We start from the raw sequence: 22,517 nt of genomic DNA, 5'->3' as shown, positions 1-22,517 counted from the left end.
AACAGCGGTCTGGGGAGGAGGAGGCGGCCTCACTTTGTCACGGGAAATGTGAAGCTCGGGGACCTCCGAACCGAGGAACTGGGACCCCGGAGATCCTTGATTACCCAAAGGTGTAGTTTAGAAGCCAGTGACTTGCAGAGCACGCGGCGGGGGCTAGAACTCCATTTCCCAGGAGGTCGCGGGGCACCGGGTGGAGACTGCGTCCGACGACGGGGGCGGGACTCGGTAGCTGCCCGGATGTGGCGCCGAGCCCGCCGAGCCTGCCCAGCCCAGCGAGGGACGCCTGGGAGGCTCTGCCAGCTGCGGTACAACAGCGCGGGAGGACGACTACTTTGCTGGGTAATCCTTATGGAGAACCCCCACCCACCAGGCGGCCCCCTGATCCGCTCTTTTCTCCTCGAGTCTCCCCATCCCCGGGACGGTTACCTTAGTATATGAGCCACTCCTTGGATGGAAGGGATTTGAGAGTGGGATGAGTTGTATGTATAGCGGGGGAGATCGAGCCAGCTCTTCCTATTTGTGAATCCGACGTGAGGCACCTCTCTGTCCCAGGCTCACGAGTCCATCTGAAGTCCCAGAACCAAGGACCCTCGGTGGAAAGGATGTGAGGGAAGGGCCGAGCGGGCTTGCGGTGGCTATCGATGGGTCACTAGAATTGCCTCTCTGGTTAAGTTTCCAAGCGCAGGATAGTCTCCCCTGGCTCCGGGTTGGGGAGTGTTCACATGGCTTCCTTCGCCCTGGGGTGTCTTTGACTGGACTTGAACCAAGAAGTCAGTCTTCAATGTGAAAAAGCTTCCCAGATTTAGTAGATAACTAAGTTGCAGAAAGTAGTAAGTAAAAATGAGGGTCTTCTGCTGAATTGTTTTAGTTTCAGAAAGTTAGAGTGATTTCAAGTGGGTTTGACTTTTGGAAAGGGTGAGACTCGGGGGGAGAATGTGCTAGAAATAGTAATACTCTAAGCTGCATTCTTGTCTTTACTGCTACTGGGTCTTTTTTAAAAATTTATTTATTTTTGGCTGCGTTGGGTCTTCGTTGCTGCGCACGGTCTTTCTCTAGTTGCGGGAGCGGGGGCTGCTCTTAGTTGGGGTGCGCGGGCTTCTCATTGCAGTGGCTTCTCTTGTTGCGGAGCACGGGCTCTAGGCGCTCCGGCTTCAGCAGTTGTGGCACACCGGCTTAGTTGCTCCGCGGCATGTGGGATCTTCCCGGACCAGCGAACCCGTGCCCCTGCATTGGCAGGCGGATTCTTAACCACTGCGCCACCAGGGAAGTCCAGTTATGGGGTCTTTTATGTTGTGCCTCTAGCCTAGGAGAAAAGTGACTGCTGGGAAACGTACATGTGAAGAAGGATGCTTTGTCAGATGAGAATGGAAGATTTAGAAGAAACTGTAATTCCAAGGTTAAAAGTGAATGCCTTCTGAGGTGTTGGTCTCTGCAGCTCCAGGCCTCTTCCAATTTCCAATCCTAGAGGCATATTTAATGATCTCTGAGCTGAGGTGATGTCTACTTTACAGTGCTACTATGAAGCTTAAATAAGATATGTGAGAGTATTTTACACAATGCCTGTAACAGGCTCTCAGTTTTTAATTTCCCCTTGTTTCCTCATAGCAACTTACTTTTCTCTGGACCATGCTTTACTGTGTATTATTGTTTACCTTTTTATAGAAGTCCTGCGTTTACCCTAAGACTATAAACTTCTATCATCGTTCTTTTTTTTTTAACCCCTTTTTTGAGTCTCTCCTAGCAGTGCATTGTGCATAGTAGTGCCTGGGAGAGTGTGTGGATAGTGATGGTGATAAGGGAAAAGCTGTGGGTGATCTGTAACCGGACAGCATTGTGCTGGATGATGGAGCTGAACGAAACAAGCTTTTCTCATATTGGTGATAAACAGAATATTTGCCTCTCTCTTGTAACTCCTAGCCTTCTCTCAGAGTTCCCAGCCCTTTAAAAAGTATTATTTTTATTTTTAGTATTTTTAACCATTTTAAAGTGTACAGTACAGTAGCAGTAACTATATGCACATTTTTGTGCGATAGATCTTTAGAATTTTTTTATCTTGAAAAACTGAAAGTCTGTAGCCCTTAAACAACTACCCATTTCCCCCTCCCCCTGCCCCTGGCAACTACCATTCTACTTTCTGTTTCTATGAATTTGACTATTCTAGATACCTCATATACCTCATATAAGTGGAATCATGCAATATTTGGCTTTTTGTGACTGGCTTATTTCCCTTAGCATAATGTCTTCAAGGTTCATCCATGTTGTAGTGTATGAAAAGATTTCCTTTTACTTTTTAAGGCTGAATTATATATATATATATATATATATTTTTTTTTTTTTTTTCTTCTTCTTCTTTATCCATTATCCATCGATGGACATTTAGGCTGCTTCCACCTCTTGGCTATTGTGAATAATGATGCAATGAACATGGGTGGGCGATTATCTCTTTGAGATCCTGTCTTCAATTCTTTTGGATTATATTTTTTAGTCTTATTTTTAAACTTGTTAAATATGGAGAATTTCAAATATACACACAAGCAGAGAAAATCGTATAATGAATATGTGGGCTGAATGAATGAGTCAACTGTACAAAGCAGCCCCCCCCCCCGCCCCGCCCCGCTTCTGCTGAACCTTCCCTTTCTTTGAGAGTTTGCTATAGGTGAGGATGTTTTGGTTTTGTTCAGACCTGGCATGTTCTAGGTGCATTTCATCATGTAGGTCTGGTATTTATTATATATACCAAGAGTACTGGTAGATGTAAACAAGTAGAAAAGAGTGTAGATGGCTCTTCCTAGTTATAGAGGTGAGGAGCTGAACTTGGGATGCAAAATGGTCTTTGTGCCTAAGAGTTTTGCTCTGGTTCAGCAACCCCCTCAGATGCACTATTGTCACTTTGAGCAGAGACACCGGATGATACCTAGAGGCAGCTGGGAAGATGAGTTGTACAGGCAGTGATTGCTATCAAAGGCAAAAGAAATTAATCCAAACTGGGAAAATCAAGGAAGGCTATTCTCAAGGAGTGTGGTGGTGACTTCGCCCTGTTTCCATTGACCTTGTGTGTTTGATCCTCATGCGTATTCCTAGATGGAAAAAGACAGCTATGGTCAGTGAGTCTTCTGGGATGATTGCCTACTAGAGCTGAATCAGGCTCTGGACTTCTAGCTGTGGGACCTGTGCCAAAGAAAGGAAGGCTTCTAGGTGGAACGCCTCACTGGGCAGAGCTGGCTGTGTGAGGAGAGAGCTACCCCTAGCGGGCCTGTGCGAAGCATGCTGAGAAGGCCAACTTTTTTTTACCTTGATCCAAAGTGAGCTGTTTTGTTTTGTCTGGTTTTTGTCTACGATATGGACCTAATGTAGACTTTAGCTAATAAAACAGCAGGATGGGGGAATGTGTCTATTCCCCCACACTCCCAAGGTAAGAAACTAATTGATTCTCAAATTTTTTTCCATAATCAAATACATATGATAATGTGTCCCCTTTCCTCCATGTTCGGACACTTGAAGTTAATGCTGTGAGGATCGGGTCTGAAACTAGGGTACTAGTTAAGAAGCTAAAGAAAGTGGAGTGCTGTGGAGGCACTAACACAGTAGGGCATTGACAGAATGTTAATAAGGGGATACAGACATGGGAGCTCACAGTAAACATGCTCCTTGGGGATCATCTGTGTTGTACCATTAACTCGCAAACACTTGATTCATGAAGAAATTGACGAGAAGATAGTGGTGTTATGACCTGTAGTTTTACTCAGGTAAGGTCGGAAGGGGTGAGACCCCCTGGTTTGTCTAGCATTGTACTCACATTATAGAACTTTTGCCTTCCCCGGCACATTAGTGATTTCTGTGAAGTCATAGTAGCTTCTAACACTTAATGAGTACTTCCTATGTGGCAGGCACTAATAAGTACAGCACATGCATTCTTTCATGTAAGCTTCAGGTTAAAAACTTGCCCGAGTTTCACAAAGCTTAGGAAAAGAGAGGACTGGTTTTCGACTCCAGGAGGTCTGACTTCAGAGTCTGGACTCAGCCACTTCTCTATATGGCTGAGTCTGACTGGCCTACCTTTCTCTCCAATATTATGATGTCACTGTTTTTCAGGAAGAGAAAACCGTGCTGAGTTTTATAGACTTTGCTGAGTCTATAGCCACAGACCCAAAGTAAAAGACGTGTTTCCTTTCGTTTCAACCTTGGGAACCTTCTTTCTATACCATTTTTTTTTTGTTTTTTAATTAGTTAACATTTATTTAGCATCTGCTATATTTTAGAACCTTTGATATTGTATATGCAGACCTTATGACGATACTGCAACATAAATACCTATCTTGTTGGGCTCACAGTCCTTTTTGAGAGTCTGATGACAGCTTTGGATCTTCTTTCCAGAAAAATTTCCTTATGCACATAATATTGCACACAACTGCAGAGGTGGCTTCTAGAATCTACTGAAGCTTATCCTCTAGCAGTCCATGGACTCCATGGTAAGAATTCTTGCCCTCTGCAACCTTTTGCAGCTGACTCTTCCATAGTGTTAAGAGGCCAGGCAAGTGGCGGTGGCGGTGGGGGGGGTCTCACCTCCTTTCTTTCTCCTCAGAGAGAAATGTTTATATGGCTTAGGCTCCCTAAATTAACCAGACGTCTGTGAACATTCTTTCTTTCTCTCTTGTCCGTAGGACTCCAAGGGAAGAATGCAGACAATTAAATGTGTGGTTGTGGGAGATGGGGCTGTAGGTAAGACCTGCCTCCTCATCAGTTACACAACAAACGCCTTTCCCGAGGAGTATATCCCTACTGTCTTTGACAACTATAGTGCCCAGACATCTGTGGACGGCCAGATCGTCAGCCTGAACCTGTGGGACACAGCTGGCCAAGAGGAGTATGACCGACTGCGAACACTCTCCTACCCCCAGACCAATATCTTCGTCATTTGTTTTTCCATTGGCAACCCATCTTCTTATGCCAATGTGAGGCATAAGTGGTACCCAGAGGTCTCCCATCATTGCCCCAATGTACCTGTTTTGCTGGTAGGCACCAAGAGGGACCTGCGAAGTGACATTGAGACAGTGAAGAAGCTGAAGGAACAGAGCCTAGTGCCCACAACTCCTCAGCAAGGCACTTCCCTGGCTAAGCAGGTGGGGGCTGTGAAGTATCTGGAATGTTCAGCCCTGATGCAGGATGGGGTCCATGAGGTATTTTCAGAAGCTGTCCGGGCTGTGCTTTACCCTGCCACAAAGAAGAACAGCAAGAAGTGTGTCCTCTTATAGCTTTTGGGGTGCTGCTTGGAGACTGCACCTAAGGAGAATAAGGGGGAGTTCCTTTGACAGCATTTAACAGTGCCAGCGTGAGCCACTTATCTCTTCCCCTGGAAACCCTAGACTCCAGGTTATTCAGCTTTTGGAGGAACAAAGAGAGGCTAGTTTGCACTTGGCTGCTTTGAAGTTTGGTCTGAACCTTTTGGAGGAAGTTTGAGAGAGTGAGAGTGTGTGTGTCTCTCCTGTCGAAGTGGTAAGAGGAGATGCCACCAAGTGCCGTTCTTTTCTGTCCTGGCCAGGCCACGACTAAGCAGAGCAGCCTAGCACTGTTGTTTGTAGGCTTTTGCTTGGCTGTTTGAAATCTAATTTCAGCGTTCCTGGCTGTATTTACCGTTGAGCAAGTGCCTCACAGAAGGACAAGGTTCTACAAGTTTTCAAATCATTGCCTTAAGCTTTCTGATACGCTAATATTTGGAAACCATCTTATGTGTGATTCCTAGGTGTTCCCAATGTTGACATGCTCTTTCCATTCTTGAGAGGAGATATTTTTGCAATAATGGTTAAGCAGCATTTCTAGAGTTCTTTGAGATGGTAATAGATGTTTCTTAAAAGGGTTCTCTGGTCAAATAAGGCAGGGACCAGTGATTTAAACAATGCCGGATAGTTTCCTCTTCTACTGCAGGAAGTTATAACTTAATAAGTATGCAATATTTCCCAAACTTATTTCACTGAACTTTTGTTTTTTGGCCCCATGCAACACCTATTAACATCTCTGGGAACACAGTTTCAGGGATGCTGGATTACAAGGGACTGGGAATGCTCATGGTGGAGACTGAAAAAAGCATAATGTGGTCCTGTTCTTTGTGCTGTTTCCCTCTTCATGCCTTTGACAGGAATGTTTACCAGCCATGGCCTTGTTATTGGTTCCTCTTCCATCCTCAGGAGGTGGGTTTGGCACTTAGTCACGATAGTATATTGGCTGTGGGATCTGATGTTCAGATCTGCTCTTGGATTCTGCTAGCACAGTAGGCATGGTGATGTGTAATGAACAGTCCCTCTGAAGAGCTGTGTCTCTGAGGCTTCTGTGTGGCTCTTTTTTCTCTCATCATCCTTCCGCTTGAAGGAAAGACCACTGAAGATTAACCCCCTAAATAAAACCAATGAAACGACCAACGAAATAAAATGTCCTGCCAGTCACTGTCAGGGGGTTCTGTGATTCCCTCTGATACTTCTCTTCTGCTGTCATTCCTCTGAGTCACTATAAAGACTACCTTGCTCTCTTCCTGTTCCTCCCGCCTCTGTGTATCTCCCTGTGTGTGTGTTCAGCCCTGTGTGCCTTTTGAGGTTGCTCCAAGAGAGCTGGGGTACGTTGGGTTTCCAGGCCGCAGGGCTGTCATCGCCCTTGTGGTGGTGTTGCTGGAGTTGCTCAGCCTTCTCTCGGGGTGGAAGGATTCAGATTCCATATCCTAGCGGGCCTGCTGCTCCTTCTCCCTAGCTGTATTTTTGACCTTCTTCATTTGATATGGAAGGAAACCTTAACTTCTCTACCTGGCAAATAGTGGTTGACAACTCCACCGTGCACATATCCTCTCACCCTGCCAGAATAGCATGGGATTTTTGAGAGTTTGGGAAATGGAGCTGAAAGGAACACATACCTCCCCTTGGGGTGGGTGGAGTGCCTGAGCTTCACTCTGTGATCATCTTGCTGTTGCTCTTTGACGGGGTATGATCAGAGTAACCTCAGGCTAACTGAACCTCCTGGATAGGGTTGCCAGATAAAATACCATAATTGTTTAGTATAAGTGTGTTCCATGCAATATTTGGGACACGCTTACACTAAAAAGTTATTTGCTGTTTATCTGAAATTCAAATATAATGGGGCATCCTGTATTTTTATTTGCTAAATCTGGCAACCCTACTCTTGGAGAACCTGGAACCTGGAGGTCAAATATCAAGTATTGATAGAAGATAAAAGGTTATGTAGGGACTTCCCTGGTGGTCCAGTGGGTAAGACTCTGCGCTGCCGATGCAGGGGGCCCAGGTTTGGTCCCTGGTCGGGGAACTAGATCCCGCCTGCCACAACTAAGAAGCCTGCCTGCCTCAACTAAGACCCGGTGCAGCCAAAATAAATAAATAAATATTTTCTAAAAATGATTATGTAAATTCTCTATTCTTCCTCCTTTTCTTCTGGTTGCCCTTTCCCTCACGTTGGACTAGTGTTTTCTTTTTCCTTCATGACTGTACCCTCCACTTCACATAGTACTTCATTGGTGTATATTTCTACACTGCTGATTGTCTAAAGCTGTGGAGGATCCAGGATGAATACTGTTGTCCAGCGCTTGCCTTCTGTCTCAGGTCCAATGTACTGTATCTATTTTCCAGTGTGTGACTCGGGGCCTCCTGGGGGTGGCAGGGATTCTATATGAGAAGTGAGTCAACTGGAAGAGGGTGAGGGTGGACCTCCTCAACTAAGGCCCAGTAGCACTTTGGAAAGTGGGGCTGCTGTTACAGTAACGTGGCCACCATAGAAGTCAACTGGCTTCTGGGCACTGTGCCCACTGCCCTTGGGTAGAGTCACTGGGTTTTCCCAAAGGCAGCCAAATGAAAGTGTATTCCAGTCTCAGGATGTTCTGATTGATGCCACCTTGGGTGCTCACAGGACTTCATGGTTCAAAGGGGTTAGAAACATGGCTGTCACCTGGGTCTCTGGGAACTTTCTGTTTAGCTACTGAAATCTTTTAAGTTGGCTTTTAATTTAATAGTGCCTCCTGCTCTCCCTTTGCCTTGCAAATTCCCAAATGTAAGCCTGGGTTTGGTTTGGGCAAATTTGTGTCCTCTAATAAATGGAGGTGTGATCCACAAGTCTGAGAGAGTGGTTTTGTATTGGTCTGATTTAATAGTCTTAAGCATACACTGACATCTTGGTTTTTATACTTGAAAGGAATTTGTATGAAGACCAACATGCTAATATCACTTTTAAATTATTCATAAGGAATGGTAATAAACTTTTCTGATTTTACTGGGTCCACTGCTTTCTAAACATCAAAGCAATTCCTCACCACCACCCCTTTGCTTTGAGTGGTTTCTAAATGCTTTTCAGCTTGCAAAGGATGAAATAACTATAACTGTCATATTGCACATGGCACCTATGTGTAGCTGTGCTTATTTCTCTACATCAGATAATCAGGGTAAGGAACTGTCTGCCCTGCTAACATTGATTGTCTAGTTCCTGCCCACCCCCTACCTATTCATCCCCAGGATTTAGCTTCATTTCCTGGTTTTCAATAATGACAGACCAGTTAGTTCCCTGTTGGTGATTTTCCTCACTTATTACACTACATTCAGTAAACAATTACCAAGCTCCTACTGTGTTACAGGCTTGACTGCTAGGGGCTGGGTTGTGAAGATAAGATATATCATTTAATATTTTTTGCCTCTTCCAGTTATATCAGAAAAATCTCCTTCCCGTTTGTTATAAAAATGAACTAGGGAATTCCCTGGTGGGTGGTCCAGTGGCTAGGACTCTGTGCCTTCACTGCTGAGAGAGTGGGTTCGATCTCCTCCCACCCCCAAAAAACCACAAAGAACCCCCCCCCCCATCCTGGCTGGCAACTGTAAATAGCGCTGGTACGCTAGTAAGTGCACGAGTAAAGAAGTGCAAAACCATGTTTTTTGTTTTTTTAAAAACAGCTTTATTGAGGTATAATTTACATACTGTACAATTCACCTGTTTCAAGTGTACAATTTAATGATTTTTAGTAAATTTACTGAGTCATGCAACCATCACCAAAATTAAGTTTGAGAACACTTCCATCACCCCAAAGAGATCCCTCATGCGGTTAATCCCCATTCCCACCCCCAGCCCTAGGCAACCACTAATCTTTGTCTTTTCTGAACATTTCATATGAACGGAATCAAACAATACATGGGTATATAATGAAAAAGAAGAGATAAGAACATACTCATTTGCATATATTTGCAAAAAGAAACAGGAAATACAAATAGTGAATCATGCTGTACATCTGAAACTAATATGTTAATGTCAATTACGCCTCAATTGAAAAAAATAATAAACACAGGAAGGATAAACCAGAAATTAATGAAAATGGTTACAGAGAGTGGGTGACAATGGGGCAGAGAGCATAGGCATGGGAACAAGACTTCTCTGGAAATAGCTTTTTATATAGTTTTGACTTTGAACCATGTAAAAGTTTACATTTTTTAAAAATAAAAATTTTATAAAATTTTTATCCTTTTTATTAAAAAGGACAATAAAAGCAAATCCTAAAGTTGAATACAAACGGAAACAACTCCACAGAGGAAAAAAAAAGATTCACATAATTTTTAATAGGATATAGTCTAAGGACAGAAAACTGCAAAGCACTTCTGAACTTAGGTTAATTGTTGGTAGTGGTATTGGTTTGTAATTCTGAAAAGAGTAATATATTGGTGTTAGGAACCAGAGTTTTCATTGTAAGAGAAGCAAGATACAAATATGAAATGGGGAACGGCGAGGGAGAACCCTGTGGTATTAGATTTGAATCGAAGGTATTAGTATAAACTCATTCATTTAAAATTTTTTCTCTCTCTCCACTGAAAGGGCCTACAAGCAATGATGCCCCAGTTTTGTTTTTTTAAAAAAATATTTATTTATTTATTTGGCTGTGGCGGGTCTCAGTTGCGGCACGCGGGATCTTCGTTGCGGCGTGCGGGATCTTTAGCTGCAGCACGCGAACTCTTAGTTGCCGCATGTGGATTGAACCTGGGCCCTCCGCATTGGGAGGGCGGAGTCTTAGCCGCTGGACCACCAGGGAAGTCCCGATGCCCCAGTTTCTAAACACCATTCCCCACTAAAAGGAACCAGGGCTCCTTGGAGAAATGGCTTATATCAGATCCAGGACAGGGAATGCACAGAATGAGCCTGGAACATCTTGTGCCAAAAAGCAAGGAAGTGCTCAAAGACTAATTGGGGTCATGGGTCATGTCAAAAGGACACAGGAGCCAGAGTGAAGTGGTAACCATTGGACAAATTTGTAACAGTTTGAGGATCAAAAAGGATAATGATGGTGTTAGATTGTAACACATTAAAATAAAAATACAAGAAAGGAGATAAGAAAAGGGAAAGTTCTTTACAGAATAAGTCCAGTTAATAAATGTAGAAGGAAATAAGAATTAGAAAAATCACCCTTTTGCACTCTTCCAATATGATTCAGGCAAGGATCATCGACGGATGCTAAAACCTTTGGGTGCAAGGGCGATAGGGAACAGAATATTCACAGAATTTCAAAGTACCACCCCATAGGTTATTTACTAATACAAAAGGAAAAATGTGCCATTGCGATGGAGAGATCTGGTGGACACCACTTTTTTGAAGTGATCAAATTTAGCATCACCAACATTGGGACAACCTGACATCGTGCCTTCTGATGACCGGTAAGATATTTAACCGGAATCACCTTGAAGAAAAGATTAGACGAATTCAGCATATAGAATATTGTCAAGACAACTTCCCTGGATTCTTCCAAATACGTAGTGTCATGCAACACAAAGAAAAATGCTGGTGGATTCTGGATTGAGAGACTAAAGGGAGATAAACAAATACAATGCATGAACCTTGAGTGGATCCCGGATTGAAATGTAAAATGCTCCAATTAGGACAATTGAGGAAATTTAAATACGGACTGTATGTTAAATGATATTGAATTAATGTTAAGTTTTAAATATGTGCAAATGGTATTGTGGTTGTGTAGAAAAAAGTATTTTTTGGGGTGAAGAATCACGATATCTGTAACCCACTTTTAAATGGTTCAGGAAAAAAAACCTAGCAAAATGTTAAAACTGTGAATCTGGGTGAAGGGTCGCCTGTTCGTTTTACTTATCTTTTACTTTCACATTTCCCGGGGAAAAAAAGGGGGAAGAAATCCATTTCTAAGGGTAAATGTCAATTCAAAACAACTAACTGCAAAGGTACCTTTGGCACACTGCCAGTTTCTCTTTGGATCGAAACAGTACAGGAGGAGACAACACAGACAAGAAAAACCGGTTCTATCCTGTGGCGTGGTTACGTAGGACGTAGATCACGTGACCTAGGAAGCACGCTCTCCCCCCCTGCACTGAGACAGCTCCTGCTTAGATAAGCGGAAGGGGACGGGACCGAAAAACCTCTTTTCACAGATCCAGCCCCCTCATCACGTGTTCCAATCAAAAGCCTCCTGGAGTTTGTTATACAATTCTCCTTTCTCGTAGGACTGGCGGCCTTTCCGGTTCTCTTTTTCTTTATTCCGCATCCGGTAGGGGCTAGTAGAGTCACTGAACTATGAGAATCACTTCTGGGCCACGTTGTTTCCGGCATATGGGGCGAGAGTGGGATTTGCTGTTCTGCAAAGCGGCTGCCAGGATCGCTGCCGCCATCATGTCAGACACGGACAGCGATGAAGATTCCGCTGGAGGCCGCCCATTTTCTTTAACCGGTTTCCTTTTCGGCAACATCAATGGAGCCGGGCAGCTGGAGGGGGAAAGCGTCTTGGATGATGTGAGGGGGTGGGCGTGGGGATAGGGCTGGGGGTGGATCGGCTAAGGAAAAGGTGGAGTGAGGAGAGTTGAGTGGTCTTAGGAACCAGAAAAAGAGGGCGATGCGGCCCTCCCCCAGTGAGAGGGCGCACTTAACGTACGCGAAGGGGACCAGAGAAGCGGTTGCCATGCTAGTAGATTGTGCAGTAACCGAGAGCGAGGGGGCTCAGTTTGGGCGATGGTGGAGACGAGAGAAGAGTAGGCAAGCTCTGGGACGTCAGCGGCGCTGATATGGGTGGCTTTGGAGCTAGATAGATGGAAAAATAGCAGCTTAACCTAGTGAGAGTGCTTTCAAACCTTTGCTACGAGAACCTTGGAGATTCTTGAAACTGCGTTTGTGCCATCGCTGACTAGAGGTGGCTCTTGAGCGAGAGGACAGGACCTGCACCAAATCACGTGGTTCAGGTCCCAGTTCTTAGAACAGCCAGTGTTCAAACCATCCAGGGCAGACCCCTTCTGGTCCCAGTGCACTTCTTACATAGTTTTCCCACCGTTCACTGACATTCATGAAATAGTTTCTTGTGCCTGACACTCACCTATCTTCATTTAAGTTCGTCTCCTCACGGAGAAAATACTGACCACTATTCCTCATTCTCTGCAACACACAATAATGACAGCAGTAAAGTTCTTGCCTTGCTTTCTCTGATCAGAATGACCTCAGTTTCCTTAGCCTTTATTCAGGCAACTGCTGCTCCATTTATTTAGTCTTGGTGGGGGTTCCTTGAATAATCTTTCCTTACATTAGTTTAAAGGATGGTGATGAAATTGGACATGATGTGTTGATCAATGTGGAGTTTAGTGGAAGATGTACTTTCCAGTTCTCGGATGTGATGCTGCTTTTAGCACGCTGCCCAGTCGTTTTTCAGATGGATTTATAGCTTTGTCGTGGATCTGGGAAATAAGCCTTGTGGTGTGGGAAACTTAGGCTTAGGTATTGTCTTTGATTCTGGTGCTGTCTCTTTTTCAGGAGTGTAAGAAGCACCTGGCAGGCCTGGGGGCTTTGGGTCTGGGCACCCTGATCACTGAACTCACAGCAAATGAAGAATTGATTGGGATTGACGGTGCCCTGGTAAATGATGAAGGTGAAGTCTGGGTCATGGGGAGTAAGGTGGGGGAGGAGGCTAGCCACTTACTGTACATGTACTTTTCAATGGGAATTATCTAAGGGAGTGAAAGTTTCTTGCTCTTTGTTTAGATCTACCCCCCCCCCCCTTTTATTTATAGGATGGATCAGGAGTACAGAAGATGCTGTGGACTATTCAGACATTAATGAAGTAGCAGAAGATGAAAGCCGAAGATACCAGCAAACAATGGGGACCTTGCAGCCCCTTTGCCATGCAGGTGATTCTTTGGTGCCATCAGTAAGAGCACTCCAGTACATTTTCTTGCTGTGTAGTCCAGTTTGTTTCTATCCAAGCTTTCTGTCACTGTTTCTGCTCTTTATGTCTTTGCTTCTCTCCCTTTGTCAGCTCAGTTCCAAGTAGCTGCTGTCCTCCTTTGTGTTCTGGGGCAGCGTTACTATACTCAGGCTTTTATTCCTCATACTGGTTAGTCCCAAATTCTTGGTGAATGCCAAATAAGGATGATAATTCTTTTCTCCTTATCATCTGGTATTTGAGTACCTATGGGGTTCACAGTACTGTTTTAGATGCTATTTATTTATTTATTTATTTTTAAAATTTATTTTATTTTATTTTATTTTTATTTTTTAGATGTTGGGGGTAGGAGTTTATTAATTTAATTTATTTATTTTTGCTGTGTTGCATCTTCGTTTCTGTGCGAGGGCTTTCTCTAGTTGTGGCAAGCGGGGGCCACTCTTCATCGCGGTGCGCAGGCCTCTCACTATGGCGGCCTCTTGTTGCAGAGCACAGGCTCCAGACGCGCAGGCTCAGTAGTTGTGGCTCACGGGCCCAGCTGCTCCGTGGCATGTGGGATCTTCCCAGACCAAGGCTCGAACCCGTGTCCCCTGCATTAGCAGGCAGACTCTCAACCACTGCGCCACCAGGGAAGCCCTAGATGCTATTTAATCTCAGTCTTTGCCCTCAAGGAATTGGTAGTTCAAGAAAGATTAAGTATGCTATGTTGTATATAAACGAGCACATGTATTTATCGGCTCAGCTTCCGTTAATCACTCACTACCTGTATGCCGACACAGTGCGCTTAATGCTTGCTCACAACATAGGTTTTCCTCCTGGTATAAGGTGCTACATTATAGAATCAAAATGTCAAGAGTTGGAGGGTTTTAGTGATTATTTATTCTTAAGCTCATCATAGATATGGAAACCTGGAACTTAAGAAAACTTTAATAAAATGTGGAACTTTATCAAAAGTTCTGTAGTTACTAGTGGCAGACCTTGACTAATTCAGCATTTCAGTTTATTAGGCATTGAGCACCCGTTATGTGTTATAAACTGTGATAGTAAAGTACAAAGATAATGAAATCCATTTTCTGATTTTTGAGGAGCTTGGCTTTGTGGTCTGGAACCTAGACTTACTGATCCTAGTTCATTCTTTCCACTGCCCTATACTACCTTTCACTGTTTGGGACTTTTGTATGAAGTTGTTCACTGTTTATTCATTATCCACCTCTTTGAATTAGATTTCAGGCTGCTGAGAAGTATAGATAAAACCTTAGTAAAGAGCTGAACTTAGTTTCTTCAGAGCCAGTTAATATATTTGGGTGCTTCTTTTTTTTTTTTTTTTTTTTTTTTTTTTTTGTTACGCGGGCCTCTCACTGCTGTGGCCTCTCCCCCTGCGGGGCACAGGCTCCGGACGCACAGGCTCAACGGCCATGGTTCACGGGCCCAGCCGCTCCGTGGCATGTGGGATCCTCCCGGACCGGGGCACGAACCCGTGTCCCCTGCATTGGCAGGCGGACTCCCAACCACTGCGCCACCAGGGAAGCCCTGGGTGCTTCTTATATAAAGAGAATTAACTGCACCACATGCACAAGAAGTAACCTAGAAAAATAGAAGATACAGACCTTACTTTCAGGGATATTGTTATCGTTTGGGGAAGGTGAGGTAAATGAATGCAAAACATAATTATTCATAATAAGAAGACATAAACCAGTTGCCAGCTCGTATTTCTGTATAGAGTGTTATACTTAATTTTGAAGGGCTGCCAGACTAGCTAAGTCAAGTAGCATAACTATTTGTTTGAGCACCCTGACTCAGGCTGAGGGGGAGGTGGTAGCAGATCTGATTTTTCAGGGCTTGTTGTAATTTTCGGTTTTGGATTTGTTGTCTTGGCTAGGGATGGTAAGGAAGAGGATAGGTGGGGGTTCTTAGTTGGGTTGTGTGAGCTGGCCTCCTGGAAAAGGAGGATGCTGTATTTGATAGAGTCTCAGTACTGTGGGAAGCTCATTTCCAAGTTCTCTTGTCCTCTGAGGGTACCTTCATCTATACCCTTAGCTTCCTCCTTCCCTGGCATTGGCCCCTTCACACGGCTTGACTGATAAGGGTGTTTCTTTGGAATAATTAGAAGTAGATGGAGGTCATTAGAAGAGGCTTCATGGAGGTGAATTTTGAGCAAAATTTTGAAAGATAAGGTTTGATGAAGAGGACGCAGCAGGGTATTGTGGTTTGTAAACATGGCTTGCATAAAGGTTTGGAGATAGAAATAAGCAAGTCGTGTGGGGGGAATTGGCCAGCAGGTTTTCTTGGAAGGAGTGGAAAACATACACCAAATAGTAAGAACCAACCATAGAGCAACTTGACAGCACCTTTATGTACGCATTACTTGGGGTTTGCTGCCATAAAGAATTGTAAACTGATACAGATTGTTGAGTAAGAAGCAGGATGGTATAATGAAAAGAAGATGGACTTTGGAGTCAGAATGTCATAGGTTCAAGTCCCACCTCCATATTTAGTTTGACCCTGGGAAAGTTGCTCAGTCTCCGAGGCTTGGATTTCTCATTTGTAATAATCCGTCAGTTTTCTTTCTGCAATAAGTGTATTAATACCTACCTCATTAATAGGACTTTGGTGGGAATTCAAGTTCATTATCACATGGTATGAAAACACCTACATAGAATAGTGTCATGGTGGATGGTCCATAAATGTTAGTTGTCTTTCCTTCCTAAGTGAAAATGAAAAGTGATGCTTGTTGCTTTGGGGTTTTGATTAGAAAAAGGGTGAAGGGGCAGACTAACTTGGAGACAGTTCTTGTGGGCTAGATGTAAAGTTATCAGAAGTTATCAAGGTCTGGAGTAGGGTGACAATTGTGGAAAATGTTAGGCAGGGTCAGACTTGAGAGTTGCTGATAAAACATCGGTAGGACTTGGTGAGTGAGGAAGCGTGTTGGAAAGACACTTTGTTGTTAAACCAGGCTTGAATTCTGACCTTGTCACTTAAAACTGTATGACCCTAAGTCACTTCGCTTCTGTATCTCAGAATAATTCCTACTCTGTAGCATTATTGGGAGGATTATAGATAAAATAGCTAAATGTACATGGCACATAATGGGAGCTCAGTGAATAGAAGTTGCTGTAATGACTACTATTAATGATTGATTGGAAAAGGTGTGTTGGGGGTAAGAGATTGATGAAGGAGACAGGAGGCTAAAATCTTAAGCTGGGAAAATGAGGATGGAGGAGGTATTGATAGTAACAAAAGGGAACTTAAAAGAGTTGAAGGATATTTCAGTGTGATACGGAACGCGGTTGTTGAATATATGAATGGAAAAGCTCTTCAGGCAGCAGAACATGCAATTGTAGAGGGGCTAAGTCAGGGCAAGACTTAACAGATTTGAGTTTAGTCTGGATAAAGGTGATTCTTTAGAAAGGGAATGGAGAGTGTATAGAGGAATAAAAGCAGAGTGTTCAGGACTAAGTATTGAGTGATGCCACTGGTTAAAGGGTAGTGAAAAGAATAACAGACTACAGAAGGTAGACAGAAAAAAATGTGTCAGAGACTTGGGAGGTGAGAAAAAAGTCCAGTCTTAAGCTGACAGAGGAAAGAAGAATGTTAAATTCAGTTATGAGATTGAGTAGCATGAAAATAAAGGAACAGGGTTTGACCAGGAGAAGGAGCGAAGGTTTTAAACAGTTCTTGGGAGCTTCCTACATTCCTGTGTGAGATATACATGGTGTTAACAGCACTTGGCGATATGGTGTCATCTCTTTCTGAAGGCAGAAGCTGCATCTCTTGTGTGTTCTCAAGGCATCTGCCTAGTTCTTCATGTGGTGCTTTAAATTCTTGAACGACAAGGGCGCTCAAGGCTGTTGTGTGACATTCTGGATATTGAGGAGATCACTTTCTTGGTTTTATTAGATTATGATGAGGATGACTATGATGCTGATTGTGAAGACATTGATTGCAAGTTGATGCCTCCTCCACCTCCACCCCCAGGACCAATGAAGAAGGATAAGGACCAGGATGCTATTACTGGTGGTAAGTAGAGACTGTCTAATTTTGTCTAAGGAGCAAGTTCCATTCCTGGTCCAAATTTTTGGCATGCTCATAGTGAGCTATTAAAATTAAGCTGCTAGGAAAGGACGCAACTTCTAGAAGTGATTCATACAATTTTCAAATTTCAGTATTAAAGGGAAATTTTATTTTTAAAACATTTGACAAGAGTATTTTAACAAGCGCTCAAGAAAAAGTAGTTTAGGTCAGTGTGGTTCTCAAATCTGGCTGCCCATCAGAATCACCTCGAGTCTTAAAAATCTGAGAATCTGATTCAGAAGATCTGAGGTAGAGCTCAGGGATTTCAGAGAATTCCCCCAAGTAATTTCTGATGCAACTGATCTATACTGGTATTTGGAAACTACCTGTTTAGATGACTCTCCTTAAAAGAAATGATTAAATAGGAAGGCATCTAGAATGTGTATAAATCATTTAGAGCCAGCTGTCAGAATCAGAGATTTCAAAGGCAGGGTCTTTAATGATCATCTCACCTATTCCTATGTCCGCAACAGCAGTAAGTAACCCTGTTCTAGGCTAGAAGATTGGGGAAGAGCAGTGTCTTTGATCTCCTGTATTTTGAGGCTTATGTCAACCTAAGTGTCTCCTATTAGAGTTTTAAGCCATTTCCTTTTTAGTCTGCAGGCTAAGTAGCATTTGGTAACTTCGTGGCATAGATGTTATTTTATGCTAAATAATTTCATTGTTATCCTGTGGACTTAAAAAAATCTCTCCAGTTTATGGGTCCCTGAATCAGACATAAGGCCTGACTGGTATAAAAGTGTTACGTAATTTTTCTATTGGTCACATTTCTTTAACCTAATATACTTACAGAAAGTAGTAAATGTAGTAATAGTGTTTGTTTTCTCTTATCACAACCCCAGGGTACCAGGTACAAGGTGAGTTGGGGATGGTGGGAGATAATGAGTTGGAATGAGTTTTCTGGGTTGCCTACTAGTAATCTGGGTGCTTGGAACTGTATCCCCTGCCATTGAGCCATGCTTAAGCCTAGAGTGGGTGTTGGCTGAATTTGAGGAAATATGCTCACAGTTACATGCCAAAGGGGTTTCTCTTCCTTGTTGCAGTGTCTGAGGATGGAGAAGGCATCATCTTGCCCTCCATCATTGCCCCTTCCTCTTTGGCCTCAGAGAAAGTGGACTTCAGTAGTTCCTCTGACTCAGAATCTGAGATGGGACTTCAGGAAGCAACACAGGCAGAATCAGAGGATGGAAAGCTGACCCTACCATTGGCTGGGATTATGCAGCATGATGCCACCAAGCTGTTGCCGAGTGTCACAGAACTTTTCCCAGAATTTCGTCCTGGGAAGGTACTTTTTTTTTTAGATGTTTGGGGTAGGGTTAATTAATTAATTAATTAATTGATTTTTGCTGTGTTGGATCTTGGTTTCTGCGCGAGGGCTTTCTCTAGTCGTGGCAAGCGGGGGCCACTCTTCATCGTGGTGCGCGGGCCTCTCACTGTCGCGGCCTCTCTTGTTGCAGAGCACAGGCTCCAGACGCGCAGGCTCAGTAGTTGTGGCTCACGGGCCTAATTGCTCTGCGGCATGTGGGATCTTCCCAGACCAGGGCTCAAACCCGTGTCCCCTGCATTAGCAGGCAGATTCTCAACCACTGCGCCACCAGGGAAGCCCGGGAACATACTTTCTATGGAGAATGTCCACATTGCAAACCACTGCCCTCTTGTAGATACTGAGTTGTGTTGTTAAGATACTGAATATGGAATGGGTAGAATGGTAGAATCTAAAGGTTTCCTTTTTTTAAGTTTTGTGCATTGATAGTACAGTGATTTATATAGTTCTCATTAGAAATTGTCCTTTCTGTTTTAAAAGAACTAATCCAAATTATTAAGGAACACTTTACTTTCTTGGCAGATGTTATAAGTCCGAGTTCAGCATTTCTTGATCCCTCCCTCACAGTTGAGTAGAATCCTCAAGGGAGTTTCCAGACTCAGAGCTACTGGTTTTCCTATCTGACATTGAGTCTCTGACATAGAAGCATGTTTTGTGTTCTAGGTGTTACGCTTCCTACGTCTTTTTGGACCAGGGAAGAATGTCCCATCTGTTTGGCGGAGTGCTCGGAGAAAGAGGAAGAAGAAGCACCGTGAACTAATACAGGAAGAGCAGATCCAGGAGGTGGAGTGCTCAGTAGAATCAGAAGTCAACCAGAAATCTTTGTGGAACTATGACTACGCTCCACCACCACCTCCAGAGCAGTGTCTCTCTGATGATGAAGTAGGCAAAGTAGAGATCTGGAATTAAGACCTAAGAGGGGAACAAATGAGTTCTCCCTAGCTTATGTCTAAATTGAAAATAATACCTTAACAGGCAGTGTCCTGTGCTGATTATTATTAAGTAATCATGATTTCAATCCCAGTGGCTGTCCCTTCCCTGTTGTAATAGAAAAGTATTGGGGGCAGGCAGATGGTGATACACTGATGAGTAGGAAAGTTGAATGATAAGAGTATGCCATGATATACCTGCATTGTTTACATTCGAACTCCAGTCCTGTTCAAGATTCATTGTTATGGCTCCTCTAAGTTCCCCTCCTGCCTCTTAACTCCCTGTAGCCTTAGGGCATCTGGGATCAGGATATCTTCCTCCCCTTCTACTTTATTCTGTTACAGATCACAATGATGGCTCCTGTGGAGTCCAAGTTTTCCCAGTCAACTGGAGATACAGATAAAGTGACAGACACCAAACCAAGAGTGGCTGAGTGGCGTTATGGTCCTGCTAGACTGTGGTATGATATGCTAGGTGTTCCTGAAGATGGCAGTGGGTTTGACTATGGCTTCAAACTGAGGAAGATGGAACTTGAACCTGTGATGAAATGTAGAATGATGGAGGTAAGTGACACTGGTGTGTAAGAAAGGAATCACTGTGCCCAGAGCCCTATCAGTTTTACTTTACTTTTCAACTGGGGAGACACTGGGTAGGGTTTCCTTGGTGGGAGATTGAGGTGTCCAAGCCTTTTGTTTGGTGTGGTATATCACCCTGGCAACTTGGCCCCACTGCAAGGATTCTGTTTGTGAGATGAGTGCTGCGCCAGACTAGGAGGGGGAGGAGGCAGATACCCCTTTGTTATCAGGTTCTTCTCTCAAGTCAGGGACCACATTTGATGTATCGGTTGTGGCATTTGGAGTGGGAACTCTGATGAGTGACCATTCAGGGATTTGTTGTTCCTCTTCTACTTGTGTAGGGCTTCAGGAAACTTGAGGAAAGCAGTGGCACTGATCTTCTGGCTGATGAAAACTTCCTGATGGTGACACAGCTGCATTGGGAGGATGATATCATCTGGGATGGAGAGGATGTCAAACACAAAGGGACAAAACCACAGCGTGCAAGCTTGGCCGGCTGGCTTCCTTCCAGCATGACTAGGAATGCCATGGCTTACAATGTTCAACAAGGTGTGCATCTATGCCCGCAGTGTCCAGCACAAACTGTCCTTCATCTCAGTCATCTTAAGTAGGCTTAGCTGTGATCTTGGCTGCTGAGGGACAGTAAAATGTTTTGAATCTGAGCCCTGATTCTAGTCTTTAATGTTTTTTTTTACACTGTTAATGAGCTAGGTTGGACTCTGATTTCTCATTAGAAAAATGTGAAAAACTACTTTGAAATTAAAGATCTTGGGGGCTTCCCGGTTCTCATTAGAAAAATGTGAAAACTACTTTGAAATTAAAGATCTTTCTGGGGGGCTTCCCGGGTGGTGCAGTGGTTGAGAATCTGCCTGCCAATGCAGGGGACATGGGTTCGAGCCCTGGTCTGGGAAGATCCCACATGCCGCGGAGCAGCTAGCCCCGTGAGCCACAATTACTGAGCCTGCATGTCTGGAGCCTGTGCTCCGCAGCAAGAGAGGCCGCGATAGTGAGAGGCCCAGGCACCGCGATGAGGAGTGGCCCCCACTTGCCCCAACTAGAGAAAGCCCTCGCACAGAAAGAAACACCCAACACAGCCATAAATAAATAAATAAAATTTTAAAAAAAGATCTTTCTGAACTGTAACAATGCTTTTTTCTTTACAGTCTGCTTTTGTTTTCAAAGGCCGTTTATCTTTATCATTCTAGAATTTGCTTTTTTCCTCCTTAAATAGACGTGGACACTCAAAAAAAGGTATGCTATGCTTAATGTAAAAAACTTTGAAGGTGCAGTACAGTGTCAAAGATCACTGGTAATCCTGCCATCTAGAGATTATCAATGTTTAATGACATGGGAAACTCATTTTAAAAGGAAAAAAAAACCCAGATATGATGTGGCATATTTGATACCCTGTTTGCATAAGTGAAAAAGAAAAAAACACTATATAAACAGAAAGTTTACTAAAAGGGAATATACTGTGGGATTCACAGTGGTTCCTTCTAGTTTGTAAGATCACAAACAGCTTTGCAGTTTTCTTTATACCTTTCCTGTATTTTCCAAATTTTATTGAGTTAATCTGGATTTCTTTTATATTCAGAGGAAAACCAAAAATGTCTTTTAAATCTAAGAAATAGTTTTTTTTCTTTTTCGTTCGCATCTATCTAAACACTTTATTAGTTACATAGCAGTCATACATGGATGTTTTCATAACTTACCAATAATTATTGTATTTTAAATATAATATAATTTACTACATTTATTGTTAGCATATTTTACCATATCATTTATTACCATAATTTATTTAATCAGTCCATTATTAAACACTTAGCTGTTTAAATTTTGACTATTATAAAAAAACATTGCAGTGAACATTTTTGTCTGCAACATTTTTTAAAATACACTGTATCCACTAGGTTCCTTTTCAGTAGCCACATGAGTAACTACTAGCATTGCTCCTTTTCCCTTTGCTAGAATTGAAGGGGGCATAAATGTTTTGTTTGTTATTGTTTCCTCGTGTTTTGACTAGGTTTTGCAGCAACCCTGGATGATGACAAACCTTGGTACTCCATTTTTCCCATTGACAATGAGGAGTTAGTGTATGGACGCTGGGAGGACAATATCATTTGGGACGCCCAGGCCATGCCCCGGCTCTTGGAGCCTCCTGTTTTGACACTTGATCCCAATGATGAGAACCTCATTTTGGGTATGGTACTGGCTGGGTCAGTGTTTATCCTCCGTAATTGACAGCCTGCTCTGCAAATGTCAGGGGTAGGAGCAAATCAGAAGGGTTGGGAAGGTCAAGACTAGAAGCTTCTTGATAGCAGTTTGAGACAGCAAAGTTGTGGCTGTCAGTTTCTAGTATTTGTGTATTGTTCAGGGGAAACTCAAAAGGTAGGAATGTTGGAAAGTAGTACCTTGGAGATGTCAGGAGTGT

At 43.3% G+C, this 22,517-nt stretch overlaps 2 protein-coding genes across 10 annotated transcripts in view; both read left to right on the top strand.

Moving 5' to 3' along the window:
* The first annotated feature begins 237 nt into the window (after positions 1 to 237).
* Positions 238 to 8,067, top strand: LOC132482523 (rho-related GTP-binding protein RhoG-like). Of its 2 annotated transcripts, XM_060087845.1 has the most exons (3): positions 283 to 339; positions 3,082 to 3,412; positions 4,662 to 8,067. In XM_060087845.1, exons 2-3 carry the CDS (start codon positions 3,386 to 3,388, stop codon positions 5,250 to 5,252), a joined length of 618 nt encoding a protein of 205 aa, XP_059943828.1. In that variant the 5' UTR covers positions 283 to 339; positions 3,082 to 3,385; the 3' UTR covers positions 5,253 to 8,067. The 2 variants fall into 2 exon arrangements, with proteins under 2 accessions (XP_059943827.1, XP_059943828.1); XM_060087844.1 differs by lacking the exon at positions 3,082 to 3,412 and having other exon boundaries at positions 238 to 339.
* Positions 8,068 to 11,564: 3,497 nt separating this feature from the next.
* TAF1 (TATA-box binding protein associated factor 1) overlaps positions 11,565 to 22,517 on the top strand; it is an 84,979-nt gene continuing 74,026 nt past the window's right edge. For 6 of the 8 annotated variants that reach the window (XM_060087980.1, XM_060087979.1, XM_060087983.1 and 3 more), the window contains exons 1-9: positions 11,565 to 11,772; positions 12,778 to 12,892; positions 13,035 to 13,151; positions 17,084 to 17,203; positions 18,301 to 18,542; positions 19,245 to 19,463; positions 19,856 to 20,074; positions 20,428 to 20,635; positions 22,110 to 22,286. In XM_060087980.1, the coding sequence (XP_059943963.1) occupies positions 11,593 to 11,772; positions 12,778 to 12,892; positions 13,035 to 13,151; positions 17,084 to 17,203; positions 18,301 to 18,542; positions 19,245 to 19,463; positions 19,856 to 20,074; positions 20,428 to 20,635; positions 22,110 to 22,286 (1,597 nt within the window). In that variant the 5' untranslated portion in view covers positions 11,565 to 11,592. The remainder of the gene's footprint in view (positions 11,773 to 12,777; positions 12,893 to 13,034; positions 13,152 to 17,083; positions 17,204 to 18,300; positions 18,543 to 19,244; positions 19,464 to 19,855; positions 20,075 to 20,427; positions 20,636 to 22,109; positions 22,287 to 22,517) is intronic. The other 2 variants (XM_060087984.1, XM_060087982.1) reach the window with 1 other exon arrangement.

This window comes from Mesoplodon densirostris, chromosome X (genome assembly GCF_025265405.1).
Source record: "Mesoplodon densirostris isolate mMesDen1 chromosome X, mMesDen1 primary haplotype, whole genome shotgun sequence".
NCBI lineage: Eukaryota > Metazoa > Chordata > Mammalia > Artiodactyla > Ziphiidae > Mesoplodon > Mesoplodon densirostris.
Note: the sequence above shows the minus strand (reverse complement) of the source record. Positions and strands in the feature narration are given on the sequence as shown.

What these genes read in the sequence shown, in the direction of transcription:
- LOC132482523 (XM_060087844.1), top strand. Translation starts at nt 238, where the DNA reads ATGTGGCGCCGAGCCCGCCGAGCCTGCCCAGCCCAGCGAGGGACGCCT. An exon ending in GAGGACGACTACTTTGCTGG is followed by an intron (nt 340 to 4,661) that starts GTAATCCTTATG and finishes TCTTGTCCGTAG; the next exon opens with GACTCCAAGGGAAGAATGCA.